Source organism: Pistacia vera, unplaced genomic scaffold (genome assembly GCF_008641045.1).
Source record: "Pistacia vera cultivar Batoury unplaced genomic scaffold, PisVer_v2 Contig359, whole genome shotgun sequence".
Classification (NCBI taxonomy): Eukaryota; Viridiplantae; Streptophyta; class Magnoliopsida; order Sapindales; family Anacardiaceae; genus Pistacia; species Pistacia vera.
Window position 1 is genome coordinate 1917001 of NW_022196178.1, and position 17305 is coordinate 1934305.

The 17305-nt window shown below is 37.2% G+C and overlaps 1 protein-coding gene across 1 annotated transcript; it reads left to right on the top strand.

Annotated features, from left to right (window-relative positions):
• The first annotated feature begins 297 nt into the window (after window positions 1-297).
• LOC116139801 (protein SLOW GREEN 1, chloroplastic-like) lies at window positions 298-1278 on the top strand. Its single transcript, XM_031425455.1, is given in 2 exon segments — window positions 298-1100; window positions 1103-1278. Coding segments are annotated over 2 exon segments (903 nt in total). The 5' UTR covers window positions 298-364; the 3' UTR covers window positions 1270-1278.
• The last annotated feature ends 16027 nt before the right edge of the window (window positions 1279-17305 follow it).

The window sequence follows — 17305 nt, forward strand, 5'->3', positions numbered from 1 at the left end:
TTGAGATAAGGTCATGTGTTAGAATTGTATCAAGTCATTTGAGACTTATCTAACTCATTAAACTTGTAGGATATTTAACGAAACTTGAAAATTAGTCGAAATATACGTAAATTGGCCTGGATATCCCCAATCACCACAAAAAAAAAAAAAAAAAGTTAATAAATAAATAATAATAACATTAATGATTAACCTAAAATTTAATGTTATGATACCGTGGAGTAGAAATAACAATAAAGTTGAGGAATAAATTATATATTGAAGAGCTGGTTGCGTTGTACAACTATATGGTATAATAAACCTGCCCATTTCATTTTGTTGTTGTACAAAACCCTTAACCTCTGTTTCTTCTTCTCCCTTCGAAACCATGTCTTCCTCACTTTTAACTTCATCTTCTTCGACATTCTCTGTTCCCAATCTCAACAGCAACAACAAAACTCCCTCTTTAAACCCATCATCATCATCATCATCATCATCATCATCTCTATCTCTTTCTCTCACCTACCACACCCCATTAACTCAAACCCTCAAGTCCTTCGCCAAAACCCTCATATTAGTGGGCACCACTCTCTCAATCACCTCCAATTTCCCCGCCAAAGCTCAATCTCCTCCCGTCACTCTCACTGAAAACTTTACATTAGAAGAAGAAGATACCTTTGAACAAGGCATTGAATCTCTCAAATCCGTTCTGCAACAAAAACTTGAAAACGGCCAAGACCAAGAATCTCTCACCATACTTCAACGCTTAGTCGCGGTGCAGCCTGAAGTGAGTGATTGGAAATTCTTGATGGCAAGATTGTTAGGTGAAATGGGTCGGACTCAAGAAGCCCGCAATGTGTTCGAAGAAATTCTCGTGAGAAATCCGTTGTCGTTTGAGGCGTTGTTCGAGAACGCTTTGTTAATGGACCGATGTGGAGAAGGAGAAGCCGTTATTAACAGATTGCAAGAGGCTTTGCATTTGGCTGAAGAGGAAAACAAAGTGAAAGAAGCTAGAGATGTGAGGTTGATAATGGCGCAAATTCAGTTCTTGCAAAAGAATGTAGAGGAGGCTTTGAAGAGCTATGAAGAATTGGAGAAAGAGGATCATAGTGATTTCAGGCCTTACTTTGTAAGGGAATGATATATAGTTTGCTTGATAGAAATGCCGAGGCTCAAGAGCAATTTGCAAAGTATAGACAACTTTCACCCAAGAAATTTGGGGTGGAGGGTTATTTGAGGACCCCTTTGTCAAGGATGAAGGTTTTTGGAACTAATCAAGAAGATGGTAATTGATTTGTTGTTTTGAGTTTTTGTTAATAGAAAACTTTATTGCCAAGTTTTATAGTTTTATTTGAAATGTGTCAAACATGATATAGCCTGGGCTCGAACAACCCAAAGCTCGGTTTGACTCGCTCGTTTACACCCCTAGATATAGGAGAAATAAAGACCAATAAAACTAAGTTATATTAGATGTTTCCTTGTCCTCTGATTCATTAGTAGGTTATGTTTCATGAGACTAAACCTTATTGTTTTAATAATATTGCCATTTAGAATCAAAGAGTGGAAGCTATGTGTATCATTTACCTAAATAAGCCGTTTGATGTAGAACTAAGGCTAGCATTATCATGAAATATTTTAAAACACGAAATTATTTGTTCTTACAATCAGAAGACTCACAAACTAGGGCATTTGAATGACCTACAGCTTGTAGCAGCTGGTAATCAATTTCAGAAATCGGTATTCTGAGATTTGGTTTCTAATGTTTCCCCTTACCTTTTTCTCTTTTTCTTTTCTTAGGCTTTCTTTTTCCAATCCCCTTGTTTTCAATTTTCTGATTCTGACAATTGGCTTGGGTTTGGGATTGGGAACCAGAACCTATAGTAACTGTCAAACCCTTTATCTTACTGTCAATGTTTTCGTCATCACATTTTCTTTCTGATGCCACACCCTCGCCCACGCTCATGGCCGTCTCTGTTGCCTTGCCTTTAACACTCCTACTCTGCTACAAGAATAGCTGATTCAAGTGAGGCTTCACTGTTTGCCTTGTTGACTGCAATCTCTTGCAAACTTTTCTGATTGTTGAAATGTTGTTCTTCACTTGCTGACCACTGAAATTAATTGTTATTATTTTTTTAATTATTAAGTGTTTAAATGGGTCTACAATAATCTAAGTAAATACAAATGTAAATTACCATGCAACAACTTTGAGTTACAACTAGCAATTGGAAAGCAGATGCCAAATTTAGGATGATGTTGTAAAAACTAAAGCACCATATTTAAATCGACCTTTCATCTAATTCAGCATAAAGTTGGTTCAGTTCTTTGAGCATGCCGACTGCTTCATCCATTTGGCTTTCCAGAGGGTTCTTCTAAACGTTCCCACATTCCATTTGGCTTTCCAGAGGGTTCTTCTGAACGTTCCCACATTCCACTGCAGCAGTTATTAAAAGGCGAATACATTTGTCTAAATCCAAGTGTAAAATCACAAAATAATAAATCCAATGCTCATCTTATTACATAATTTACCTAGCATTTAGTGGCGAACTCAGGATATTTGCCTAGGTGTGCCTCCATAACTTTGTCATTATTTGTCAAACAATTAGTGAAAACTTTAAAAAATTACTAAACCTTAAGCAAATAAAATAATACAATATCAAGAACATGAAAGAAAAGAATGCAATAACTCAATATTTTCCTGCTTGAATAAATCTATGAGAAGCCAAATTTTGAGTAAATGTACTGAGTAAACTTTGAGCAAAACCTTTTTTTTTTTAATTTTTTTAATTTTTGGCTTCCAAATATTATAATATAAATTTTCATGATTTTGATTAGACCTAACATAAGCTAAAGTTAACAAAAACTTAAATCAAGTTAACATTGCGTTGACTTTTAATATAAATTAATAAAAAAACGAATTTTATTGGTATAAATATAGATAGTAACTCAAATTTCTCTAATAATTTTAAGCAGTTGAACGGTAAAGTTTGAAATGTAGGAAAACAGTGGTAAAGAGTGAAGAATAACGTCTTTTAAATATAGCTAAGGTTTTAATTTGGAAAAGCATGAACATTCTTAAACACAAAACACAAAATAAACTCATAAAATCCATGTTTTTTTCCTGCAAATTAGAATAAAAAAACCTTCAAAAAACAAGTATGATTCAATCTTAAAATAGACTAAATTGAAATGAGCAATACACATACCTAAAACTGATAAAATAGAAAACAAAATTAATTGTGGCACCTTAAGTAATGAAAGCTTCAACAATTTTAGTCTTTAAAAGTTTTAAGAGTGAATAGCATAAGAAAGAGGAAGAGATAATAAGAAAGTAAAAAATTTTAGGGATAAAATTATAAAATGCAAGTGGAGCTGTCGAGAAGAAGAGTTGAGAGAGTTTCAAACTTTTAATATGATGTGGGCTTGGAATATATATATATATATATATATATATAGCAAGTTTTTTTGTTAGCTTGGATATATGTATAATGGTTCTCATTTTCAAAAAATCTGAGGGTAGACTTGTATATATATATTAATAGCAATTTTTAGTGGGTCTATATATTAGTAATATTTTTTTTTTAAATCTGAGGGTAGGCCTGGGCCTACTCTTAAAGGGGTTGGATCCGCCCCTACCTACATTCAACTTATGTGAAAAAAGAAATGGCACTACCTTAACTCTTGGGGCATTCAACAAAATGCTTGTTGAATCTTTTGTCAAACTTATGTTATTGTGTGTGCATAGGTGTTGAGTTAGTGCACAGTCATGTCAGACTTAGGCTTTTTGTATTCCATGTTATTGTGTGTGCACAAGTGTTGTGTGCATGCGAAGTTATGTCAGACTTATGCATTTCGCATTTTATCGCGAATATGTGCATACATTGTTCTTCTATGCAATTATCTACTGCCTGACACATTCTGTCAAGTGGTGTTCTCTCTTTATTGTCTTGTCCATCAAGCTAATTTTGATTCATGATATTCTTGTGTGAGCTAATTTTACAGGTGTCACAATTTCCTTATGTGGTCCTAAAAGGTTGTAAGGCTTTGTTTGTGGTCCTGCAAGAAAGAGAAAAGATATGTTTGTGGTCCAACAAAAAGTTAGAATTCTTTTTGTCCTCCACATGTACAACTATGTCAAGCTTATGCCTTTTTCAGTTTAATTTCATGTGTGCATAGTGAATGTGTGCTTGCACACTTATGTCAAACATTTTGATTCTATTTCGCATTTTACTTCGAGTGTGAGCACATATTACTTCTGTGCTAACATCGCATGTCTAACTCACTTTGCACAAAGTTGAGTTTTTATAGTTAATAACTAAGATATTTTTTCCTATATTTGTGCTCTCATGAGGACCACTTACAAGTGTTGTAATATCCTCTAGTGGTCTAGGAAAATCAGCTTTTTCTCATTTTGGTTGTGGTCCCAAATGTTTGGTAGAATATTTTCCACTTTTGGACCAACATATATGAGCCCTTGTTTGCTGACTTGGCACAAATTGTTGAGCAAGAAAACTTCAATAAATCATCTTCTTCTTGCATCTCTTTCCTCTAACCTGGTTATTCATATTGCTTGTGCTCTGAACTTTTCAGAGAGTGTTTTCCTTAACAGATTCTATATATGTTTTGGTGCTAAAACTTCATCATCTTTCATCTTTGTTGAATGGCATATGGAACTTGGTTCCATTGTTCATGCTGGAGCGAGGCTTCAACGTGTGAAGCTTGGGTGGAGCTCAAGCGTTCTCCAAGAGTGTTCCTAGTGTGAAGTGATCCTAAAGTGACGAAACATTGGAGATTCAGAGGGTGTGTTTAGTATAACATGGAACAAGGAGTTCTTTTTGCTGTAGCTAAAATCAACCCTAAGTGATATCTTGTTATGTTTGTTGTTATAGTGGATTAGCTTTGATCTGGACGAGATCTTGTGGATGTAGGCTAAGAGTGGTTTTAGTCAAACCATGTATATGCTTGTGTGCTTTATGTTTACCTCTTATGGTTGTTGATTCATGCTTAACTTGGTAACTATTAATCAACTTGGTAAAATATTCGGCTACACTTTAAAAACGGGTATCCTAACGATGAATAGAGTTCACCAACCCTAACAAGTGGTATCAGAGCAAGTTCTAATAAATTATTTCAGTTGATCCTTTCATGATTGAGTGTGTTTGTGCCTTGCTTTGACATGCTTGGTTTTTTGTTGTTTTAGATCTGATTTGTGTTTTTGGTCTTTTTTTATTTGATCTGTGTTTTTGTTCTAGTTTGATTTGCCCTATTTTCGCTTGTGTTTGCATCTGATCGTGTTTTGCTTTTTTTGTTGATTAGCTCTCATGTTTCACCCGCATATGCTTGTTTTTGTGCCATTCTAATCTAATCCGCTCGTTTGTTTTTTGGTTTTCTTTGAGCATATTTCTACAACTCTGCACGTTTACAGTTAATTTTCTAATATTATTCATGGTTGAGAAAGAGAATCTTGCAATGCCACAAACAATCTGAATATACACAGCTAATCTTGATTTTTAATTAATGGGGATTCATGGACAAAGAAGGGACAGCTTGATGAAATGAGGTTTGGCCTCTGGTTCTTTGTGAAACATAGAACATGGAGAGAGATTGAGATTCCTTATTATTTTCTATATTATAATTTTATAAAATATGTTTTTGATTTCAGTAGTAGCTGTCGGTGAAATGACTGTATGGCTGTTATTCTTCTCTTAATTATTCGTATATATCTGTTGGACTTGTTGAACTCTTCAGCATTAATGGGTCACAGAGACAATTTAGGGGTCTTGCTAAAAGATTTCTTTAAGTTATTAATTTTTTATTGGGTTTAGGCTTAAAAATAGAGATTTTTGTAATACTAGGTTTTAGTATTTTAAACCTAGTACAGAAACATATTTTTCTCTTGTAATAGTAATAGCAAACAATAAGGCAAATTCATTCATTGTAAATGAGAGAGGTGAGGCAGTATTGCAATAATATTGACTCTGTCGAACGTAATCTGTTAATTAGGTGAACCACTGTAAATCGTGCGTATTACTTTTTCTCTTTACTATTTGTGTTTGTATGTTTACTATTATTTTGTTTTCGTATTACTTTTTATTTTGTTCAATATCATCATCATCTTTCAGTAGAACTAGAAATTATTCTTCTCCTTGGTAACCAAGTTTTAGCCATTTTGTGATTGTGAGATTTGATGAATGTGTCTATTCAAGACCAACCCCTGACCACATGGATCGTTGTATGTTTTCGTGATATAGTGAAGCTTGTCTTTGTCATTTATTTAATGTAATGCAATTTGTTCAATGTAGATCTTTTGTTGAGATTGTATTTTGATTTATCTAATGCAATGCAGTTTTTTTCTGCAGATTGTTGTATGTTTTTGTGGGTCGTTTGATTTTGATATACACATGGATGAGAATAAAGCCGAAGTTTTACATGACGCAGGAGGTTTCTTTTGTGAGCAGGCCTTATGGTTGTGTTACTTGTATATTTTATCTGAGACGGCTACTGGGAGCAGTTTTCAGCTTGTTTATAGTGCTCAGTACTTGATTTACATTGTTTAGTTTAGTTTGATGATGCATTTGCATTTAGGCTCTGTAATTTGATTTTAAATTTGATTTTAAATTTGATCATGCATTCTGCAAATTTGGAGCTCTTTTTGTCTACTACGTTGTGGAAATTTGATATTAAATGTTAATGTGAATGAACTGCTTCATATGCATTTGGTATTATATTTCTTTTACTAAATCAAATAAAATTTACATATGAATGTAGACGTAAAAATCTACCTGTACGGAAGGGGGGTCTGATCCCGTGAGGTTGAGGCCACTAGCGATCTGTTGTACCTGCACACGTAGAGAAACACTCGTGAAGCGAACGGGAAACACCGGGGTGGTGTTTGCCGTAGGCACTCCGATGCTCAAGTCAGTAAGGCCGAAAGACTAATATAGTGAGGGCTAGGGAGTGAGAAATTACCGGAAGTCTAGTCGGGCACTGTGACTACGGCGGTGAAGCGAAGCTCTCAAGTAAGAGCTTAGGGTGTGAGGTGTAATGCCGATGTCCTCTGTGAGAGGGCTGTCCTCTGCTTATATAATCCCTGTCTGGTCTCCCAATCCTGGTAGAAATAGGAGTCCTAGTATGACTCTAATGCAAACCCTAGAAGAATTAGTGCCGTGGTGAGCTGTCTCACCAGTGTCCGAATAGGAAGGTGATTCTGATTAGGAGAGTAACCTCGAACAGGAAAGTGATCAGGAATAGGAAGTATTCTGAGGAGATCGTGGGCTCTATATTCACCCATGGACTTGGGAAATGGGCTAGGATTAGGAGGCTCGTGCCCACGTGGTCTGGGCCGGCTACACATTGTACCGAATGGGCCTAACCCGGTAGGGTCATATCGGGATTAGGCTTGGCTTCTTCTTCAGCGTTGCGCCCATTTTCTTATTTGGGCCAAGGACGATTTTTGGCCTTAACAGTTTGCCCCCCACTCTCTGAGTTAAGAGTTTCTTGAATCAGAGAGTAGGAAGCGATCGATGGGTGTTCGGTCGTCCTTCCTGGATGACCGGTTGTTGGTGTAGCTGATCCTACAGATGATTGTCCCGGGGTTGTTCGGTATCCATACATGATCTGGAGTAGGCAAGATAGAATGGTATGAGGAGTCGAAGGGTAAGGGAACCAAGTTCCGGAGCTCACGGGATCGTTCAGTTCGTCCAACTGATTGGAGAGAAGAGATCATTCCACAGCTTCGATGCTTGCTCGGCATGCCGGGTGGAGCGAGGTAGGAAGTTATTTGATCTAAAATCATCCGCTCGGTCGGTATGTGTGGATGAGCCAGTGGATGAGATACGAGGACCTTGACTGTAGGTATCTCGTTGGTCCGCAATGGAAGGACGAACAGGCGAGACCTCTTTGTTCTAAAGGGGGCCGAAACGAGCCGTTCCAAGCTAATCGATCAGTCAGCCAGACCTTCTAGGCTGGAGAAGCATGGGACATTTTGAGTGCTTCGAAGGGCTAAGTCGGTCAGGAGGAGCGGGCGATCGAGTGGAACGGATACGCGAGCCTTGACCTTTAGCTGTTCGTTCATCCGCTACGGAAGGGTAAGGGGGCGAGGCCCTTGTCTTTTCAATATCGTGAGTTTGGGCCGGGTCGTCCCAAGCTGATCGACCAGGTGGGAGCAGTATAATCGCTCGGTCGCAAAGATAGGGTGAAGGAGTATGGCTAGTACAGTTTCACGGTCTCCTAGGTGCCACGGATGTTTGCCACGCGTTCGGTGGGGATTGACTCCTCGTTTTCGAGGCAGGAAAACGAAAAGGCGTCCTGGCCATTGTGTAGTGGAAAGCCGCCACGTGTCCGTTTCTGTCAGACCTCCTCCATAAAAAATGACGAATGGTCCGTTCATATTCCATTCGCATTTTTTTTGCAACGTGGTCCTTTCTTTTTCTTTCCCAGTCTTCGTTTTCGTTCCAGTTTTCTGAGCAGCGGTGGTTCCCTTCTTTGGTTTCCGGGACGGCTTTACGGTGAGTACTGTTCCCTTTCATCTGTTTTGTTTGTTCATTTGGTTTTGGTTTTGTTTGCGGGAGAGACCGAGGTATTTGAGTTTTTAGAAAATTTTTTGAAGTTTTTGGGAACTTTGAGGGGGGTTTGAGGTGTTTAGGTCTTGTATTTCACCAAAAACCAAAAAGAAGGTGTGCATTTGGGATTTTCTGGTGGGTTTTTGGCTGTTTTGGATGGGATTCGTGAAGGCAAAGTCGAGTTTATCTTGGACTCGTTTGGTCAGTCCTCCTGACCAAACTAGAAGCTGTCTTGACATTCTGGGGGTTAGGCCCTCCAGTCTGTCCGAGTGGAGGGGTGTGTGAAGCAGATTAAAGAGTCGATCGGTCGTCCTGACCGAACGGGTGGTTGTGTTAGGAATAGTGTTCAGGCCGACCAGTTGGTCACCAAGGGCGATCCAAGGGATACTTTGATAAGGGATCCGCCGGGTCGGTCACCCGGGGCGAGCCAAGAAAGGCGAGGATTAGGAGCTGGGTCGGTCTACCGGGAGGGTCGACCAAGGTTTAGTTTGAGCTTCTCCGGGTCGGTAGGCTGGTACTGAGGGGCGAGTGGCAAATCTTTCTGATCTCGGTCGGTCGGTGTCTCGGGTCGAGTGGCTGATACTTAGCGTTTTTGGCAGCCAGGGGCGAGTTCTTTCGGTCGGTCTGTTGGGTTGGGTGATTGAGCCAACATGTCGGATTCTGACTCGGCTGGTTCGAGCGGGATTGCAGCAGACTCGGGGAATGAGTATGAGCATGCCCTGACCATAGTGATGATGCCCGAGGGGGGCGTTCCTGTGGACGTGCCGAGTGGAGTTAGTGTTGCAGCTCCAGGGTCGAGTGAAGCTGGGCCGAGTGGCTTGGGCAGGCATGGGAGGAGTGGGGAAGACTCCGAAGGGGTTGATAGTCCATCTTCTTCCGGAAGTGGCTCTAAGGAAGAGCCGAGCCAGCAGGGCAGCGGGATTCTGACTAGAGATTATCTGTTCATGCTGAAAGATAGCGATGTATGGCGCATCCGAAACTTGTATCACATCTCGAGCTCTGTTGATATTCAGATGCTGCGGTCGTGCGAGCGAGTTGATTGGGAGGCAAAAGGGTGGATTAGTGTTTACGAGAAGTGGTTTCACAACGGGTTGAGGTTGCCTGTGCCTCGCCTTGTCTGGGAGGTGCTGAACCACTTCATGATTGCCCCGTCTCAGCTTATGTCGAATGCTTGGAGACTGCTAATGGCTTTGGAGGACCTTTGCGTTCGGAACCATGTGAGGTTTGGGTTGCACGAGCTGCTGTATTCCTACTTCTTGAAGGAGAACGATAAAGAGAAGGGTCGTTACTTGTTGAACTTGAGGCATGATCGGTCTCACTTGGTGACCGACCTACGATCCAGTGACAAGAACTGGAAAGACCGCTTCTTCTTCTTGAGGGGTCAGGCCGTCTTCGGAGAGAGGGGCCCGGCCGAGATCCCGATCGGCTAGCAAGCCACTGGTGAGAACTTAATCGTTTCTTTCGTTCTTTTGATTACTAAATGTTGATTGTGTTTTTTGTTTGCAGAGCTTGATTTCAATCGTGCTGGGCAGAGTGGAGACGGCTTAGACGTAGCGACTTAGAGAGTGTTGGCCATCCCATCGGAGCAGAGGGATTGGTGGGTAGTGCTAGTGGAGTCCAACTTGAGGACTAGCATTCTTTGGGCTGGAGCAGAAGCGATACAAAGAGGTACTCCCTTCCCCTCGCTGAAGCTGACTTGGGACGTTCTCCTAAGTCGATACTGCAATCAGTTGATTTTTGGTGAGTCCGGGCTAAACCCACTAACCGTTGGAGAGTTTGCACTTGCAGAGTCACTTATGAAGAAGTTAAGCGTCCCAAGTGCGAGCAAATCCATCGCTAGGCATCGAGAGAAGAGGAAGAGGGAGTCGTTGGTTAGGGCGGATGCGAGGGTTGAGGACGTATTCGCGACGCTGCCCAGTCAGCAGCCACCGAGTCAGCAGCCTTTAGCAGGAGCCGAGTCGTCCCAGGCTGCCGTTGTGGATGAGGAGGCCGAGACTATTACTATCACGATTCCGGCTACTGCCTCGACTTATTCCGATGCCACATCTATAAGTAAGCTGGCCGACTCCTTTTTGTTCCCAGCGGACGAGGCGCGCCTGAACCAGATGGGTGCGGTTGCTGCAGCTGATTGGGGTGTATCCCGCGCCGTTAAGGTATGGCAGTATTTGTTCATTTTTCCTGTTTTTGATTGAGTTTTGTTGTGCAGGTACTCACTAGCAGTCTCCATCTAAGGAAGTCTGTCGTGGCGCAGGAGAAGCGGATACAGGATGTATCCAAGACCAACGCTGGTTTGTGACAGAGGGATGCAGCATCCCGGAAGGCTGAGCAGGAGAGTCAACAGTGCCTCAAGGATACGTCCCCAACACCCGGCTGACTAAGGTCAGGCGCCTACTCCTCTTCCTGTCCCACCGGATGACCAGTTCTTTCTTCCAACAACTCCTGCATGAGCAGAATGTCTTCATCCGGATCCCAATGAGAGGTCCGCCCTTCCTTGAACTCCAGCATGAGCTCGCCTCGGGCCTTAATGATGGCGTCATCAGCAATGGAGATGCACTGCTCCCTGAGGGACTCGACCTCCACGGTCCTCTCGGCTAACTCGCGCCGTAACCTCTCGACCTCGGCCTTTCAAACATTTTTTATTACTTACAAATTATAATTATAAATACGAACTTAAAAATTAGGATTAAGAATTATTAATTTAATTATTAATTTTTTAATTTTTTTCGTGTTGTGCCATGCCAATCCACGTGCCTTTTTTAAGGCCTATGACATGGCTTGCATATTTTCGTGTCGTGTCGTATTATGTTTTTTTCCATGTCATGCTTTGTCGTATGGCGCTTTTTTCGTGTCATGCTTTGACATGCCGTGGGTCAGCATGGCCCACCGCCAATTATAGCATTACACGAAACAAATGTTAAAAAATTGATTTTCATCCAATGAAGATTTTACATAGCTCCACGAAACAAATGTTAAAAAATTGATTTTCATCCAATGAAGATTTTACATAGCTCCTTAATTTGATCGAATCTTAGGCACTAATCTTATTTATGTGTTTGCGTGCCTGCTTAAAAGAAAGAAAAAGAATATTTAAATTCATAAAAGAACACACCCTTTAATTTTCACGAATTAAATTAAAGTCTAAAAAGTTTTAACAAACACATTGACCAAATTACCTAAAATGTTTTTATTCAAAATAATTGAGACATGGAATTTTTTTTTATGCTTATATCTCTAATGATTCAAACAACAATCAGTAATATAAAGTTTGTGACAATAAAATTGTCACAATTATATCTATAATTGGCAAAGTCAATAGTCTCATACTATATTATTGTAACAAATTTTTAGTCGTTCTTTTAACCTTTCATTGATATTTGTATTGAGTAATGCTATGCGTACTAACATATTTTACTAATTAGTGTACTAACTTAAAGCATAGTACATGTACTATATGCATAGTACGGATACTATGTGTGATTTTAACAAAAATTAGTACACTGGTTAGTAAAATCCATTAGTACGTAAAGTATTATTCATTTATGTTATGATAGATTGCGGATATCATTTGGGAAGAGTAACATTATTCTTTTATTTTGAAGGGCAAACATTATGCTAATTAAAATAATTGTCCTAAACATTGCTGATAGTTTTAACAGTTGAATTAGATTCCGACCAGCTGCAGATTTTGAAAATTAGCTTTCGGCAACTAGTTGACTAAAATTCACTTCTATAACATTTTCTATAATTAACTTTATAATAAAGGTATATTGGTAAATGTAAATATAAAAAAAATTATTTAGATTTGGTTAGTTTAGAGAAACAAACACATTATGTATCTTAAATTTATTAAGAAAAAAAAAGACACGAAGAACCCCTAATTATCCCTAAACACGAATGGCAAAAATAACAAATAATTAATGCAACAGCTTTTCTATCTATGAAGATTTTTTTTTTTCAGTCACTATAGATATAATTTTTTCGTTGATATCCACGTTTTTAGCAAACGGCATCTTGACTTATTGATTAATTGGACAAAGTAATTTTAGTATAGTTTACTGCTTACGAAAATATTTTAGAATTAATTAATACAAAAAACCCGGAGTGTAAGATATATATAGTAAATTTTTATTGTGAAAACTATAACAAAGGAGACTCATATCATGTGCCCAAGACATGGAGACGTAGAAACACAGAAAGTGATAAATTACCCTGATTAGAAACTATAAAATTAACCACCATTGGATGACCTGATAATAAAATAGCAAAAGAGATTCCATGAACTTTTGAGTTCAAATCCTCTCAAACACTAATAAAAGTGGCTACTAGGGCTCTTACTCGACTTGCAATTCCAAGATCTCGAGAGATTAATTGAGGTACGCACAAGCTGACTCGGACACTCTCGGTGATATTATTTTTTCCAATATTATTAAAACTCTGTGCAAATATTAACCCTCCTCAATATAAATAATCTCTTGGTAAGCAATGTTTAATACTTTTCAACAATGATTAGAAACTCGGCCCAACTCGGCTCAATCGGTTGAATCGGTTCAACCGTGACCGGCCGCCTTTACCAAGTTGGGTTACAAAATTTTCAATTCATTCAAAACCCTAGAAATTAGGACATCAGTTGTGAATAATTGAAGGTTGGAATGTTAGGGCTTTTGAAAAAGAATGGCTGATTAGTAGAATGGTGGCAATGACGTTTATTTTTGTTAAGTGAATCGATAGAAAATTGCAAAATAATGTCGCTGGAAAAAGCCCACTATTGCTTGCAACTGGGGAGGCAAATGGGGGAAAGGTGAGATGAGTTTTGGTCAAGAGTCTGAGGGGAGTGTTTTCATAGTGATGGGGAGTGTTGTCATTGCCAAAAACAAGCCTTATTTGCGAATGTTGACAGTGGTGTTTGGAGTATTTTGCAAGATTTCAAGCCTATGAGGACTTACCATAATGTTTAGGGGTGGTTTTGTTAGATTTCAAACTTTTGGACACTTGTTTGACTTGCGGGTCAAACCACTTGACCCGTGACAAGATGGCTTGGTCGGGTCATTGCCCAGGTCGAGATTCTAATCATTGCTTTTCAATTATAATGAGTACGTTCATCTTAAGCACTCCCACAAGGACAATAAAATTAACCTTAATTTAATTTTTATTTTTTTTCAAATTGTCACTCACATTTTATGAATCATAAATAGTTTTTGTTGAGGACAAAAAATATATCAACTCCATATTTGGTTAGTGTATATATATAATCAAATAAAAATAAATATTGTTAGTTAAATAGTAGTAATATTTCCAATTTTACAGGCCATTGCATCTAGACGAAAGAGATATTATCGCTCTTAGATTAAGGGTGTGTTTGTTTTTACCATTTTTATCTCAAGATTTAGGATTTTTGTTGTTTTCTTTTTGATATAACACCAGTTATTTCCAGATAGAAAAAGTCAAATTTCATTAGTTAAAAATTGAAAATGTCTAACAAACACATATACTAAAACTATATAAAAATATTGTAGTTTCATAATAAGTACAAACTTACAGTCATGATAAAGAGTTAAAACTACCACGAATTCTATAATTATTTATTTAAAAAACTTTTGAACTTATCCACCATTAAAGTTGTTGTTTGCCATAATCTGGCTATGGGTCGCTAGTATTCAATGAGTGGAAAATATTCTGTAATTTTAAGAGCAAGTATTCTTGAAAAAAAAAAAAAAAAAGAAAAGAAGTATTTTTTTAATATCAAATGGAACACATATGGATCTGTAATTTTAAAATAATTCAAAGGATTGAAAGAAAAAGATATGATAAATATCCAAACCACAAACATAGATTTATTAATTTCTTCAAATCCCAAATACATATATAAGTGTAGCTTAATTCAAATACAAATAAAAGATGACACAAATAAAACCATAAATAGGAGCAAGACATAATCATTAGAACACCAACCAGCATGCATACTAGATATATCCAGATGCTTCAGAATTTTAAACAAACGACTCGTTCAGAGGAATCATTGTTCTTCATTTATTTGATTTTTTAGAGGAACTTTTTTCAAATGACGTCTCCTGGTTTTAAAACTTTGAGCACTTCCTTTCGAGGCACCGCAGAATGGTCAGTTTTTGTTTCGACTATTTCGGCCGGCTGCACAGAAATTGACACCTCAAAATGGCCATTTTTTGTTTCGACTATTTCGGCCGGCACAACCCATTTTTTCTCTATGAGTTCTCCGAGGATGGAAGCTTTCTGTGAACATTTCTGGCAATGAAAATTAGGGGAGATCGCTTCTATTGTTTCACTTTTGCCTTGGCCTTGACCAGGTATAAGAACGATTTGAAGCATATTTTCACTTCTGTCTTTGCTCTGAGTTGGCGAAGGAACTTTCTCAGCTGCCATGCTTTCACCTGTGCCTTTGCTCTGAGAAGGCGAAGGAACGTTCTCGGCTGCCATGCTCTTACTTCTGCCTTGGCCCTGACAAGGTGTAACAACGAATCTGAGCATGAAGGCCTCTGGATGTCCATATATATAAACACACATGGTAATAATATTGACCAAATTCTTTCTTAATTAAATTAACAGTATTGCACTTAATTACAAATTTTACAGATTAATATAAATTAACATGATGAGGCAATAATGTGACAATCATGCACTTTATACTCTAACTAAATATGTCTGTTTTTCAATTAATTTATACTTCATACTCTACGCTACTGCATAACAAAAAAATTTCTCATGCAAATATCAAGCTACGCATTAGCTAACTTGCTAGTAATAAAGTCAACAAACTATTTATGCCAAATGTTTAAACTACATTTCTCACATCTTATTATTACAAAACCATTTCTTCTTTCACAACAAATATTTAATTTCTCATGCCTATATGTATAGCTTCATATAGAGATATTTTATTCTTAATAGGAATACTTACCTAATAAAAAATATAGAGATATTGTATTAAAACTGATCAAATAATAAAAGTTAATAAAAAAAATATGATTAAAAATATTTAAATTATTCATTTTTGAGAAAATATCCTTAAGAGAGGAACACCTTTCATTTTCTCTTTTTTAAAATACTATTTTTAGACAAACATATTGAGTACATTTTCATTTTCTGAATATACATAATTTAATATTTTTAATATATTCAATATTTCACAAAATACAAAATGAATTCAAAAACTAGACTCTTAGGTAAAAGACAAAATTTCACGTATTCTTATCAACTTATATTTACAGAATTCATTCATTCCTTGATGAGGTGATGAACAAATATAAAAAGATATACGTAAATGAAAAATTTTATGATGAAAAATTTTCATCATAAAATTTTTCATATATATATATATATAAGTACTCTTAGGTAAAAGAGGAAATTTCACCTATTGTTATCAACTTATATTTACAAAGTTCATTCATTCATTGATGAGTTGATGAACAAATATAAAAAGATATGCGTAAATGAAAATTTTTATGATGAATACATCTTAAAATGTTTGTCGCTCTAGCGGATGGCACAAAAACTGAAACAAATACAAAATAAAAACTCTTAGTTAAAAGATAAAATTTCACATATTTTTATCAACATATGTTTACAGAGTTCATCCATTCATTGATGAGTTGATGAACAAATATAAAATGATATACGTAAATGAAAAAATATATGATGGAAATATCTTAAAATTTGTAAGAAATAAGAATTTAAAATGATTTTTTTTCCGTTTAATATGTTAATATTTGGGAGTGGACTTCTAATTCAATCTGTTGATCAAACAAAAATGATTCACTATTGAACAAGTAAAAAGTCTAGGGAAGAAATACCTGAATGGCGTTTTCGTAAGACTAATATTTGACTACAGTAGTACAGTGTACTTCAGTGTGCTAAAAACTTTCAGCACTAAGACCCTATTTATAATGATGCTTCATCATTAGTTCAGTCTCAAAGGGATCGATCGAAATTGAATTTAAAAAGGATTAATCAATTTTGTCCAGCCATCCAAATTGTCGTTGATTATAACAGTTGACCGAAGAAGGCATGTGAAAGCCATGTGTCACATCAGGTTCAAGATAAGAAAACCACCACCATTTAGGGTGATTAACGCGGAATATTAAGCCCCCTAATATGTACCCTGTAAGAAAACCCCCTACAGTATCAAGGATAAGTGGATAACCATACACCCCGACCGTTACCAAAACGTTCTGAATCCCGACATCTGACTTAGGTTGAATTTTTCAAAATTAGATCTATTAATAGAAATTAAATTTTTAATCTTTTCAATATTAACGAAAATTTACTCTGAATATAAATGTGAACATTTATTCTTTTACCTCGCTTATTAAACTTAACGTAAATTTTATAATGTTTGGGTAATGGCAGGGGGTGCATGTCCATTTCTGATACTCGGGTTTAGAAGAAAAAAATGGTTATGTTTTCAATTAACCTGTGAGTAAATCTGTAATCACAGTGATAAAACTTGGTGTTTAATGCATCTTAACGTCAAAAACAAACAACTTAGAGTCTAAGTGGTGATTTCTGAAGTTATTGAGAGTTTTCAGATATTTCATTAGTAACGTAATTAACATTAGCACTACCATATATGAGGAAATTTAACTGATAGGCCTTCCCAAGTTTTGAATTAAGAATATAACCTTGAAAAGGTTGTTCCTTTTTTTTTTGGTTTAAAAATCTGATGTGGCACACTTAAGTATAATTAAAGCAGCAAAAAGGATTAAGGTGAAAAGATTTAAACATTTGTGGGTTAGATTATA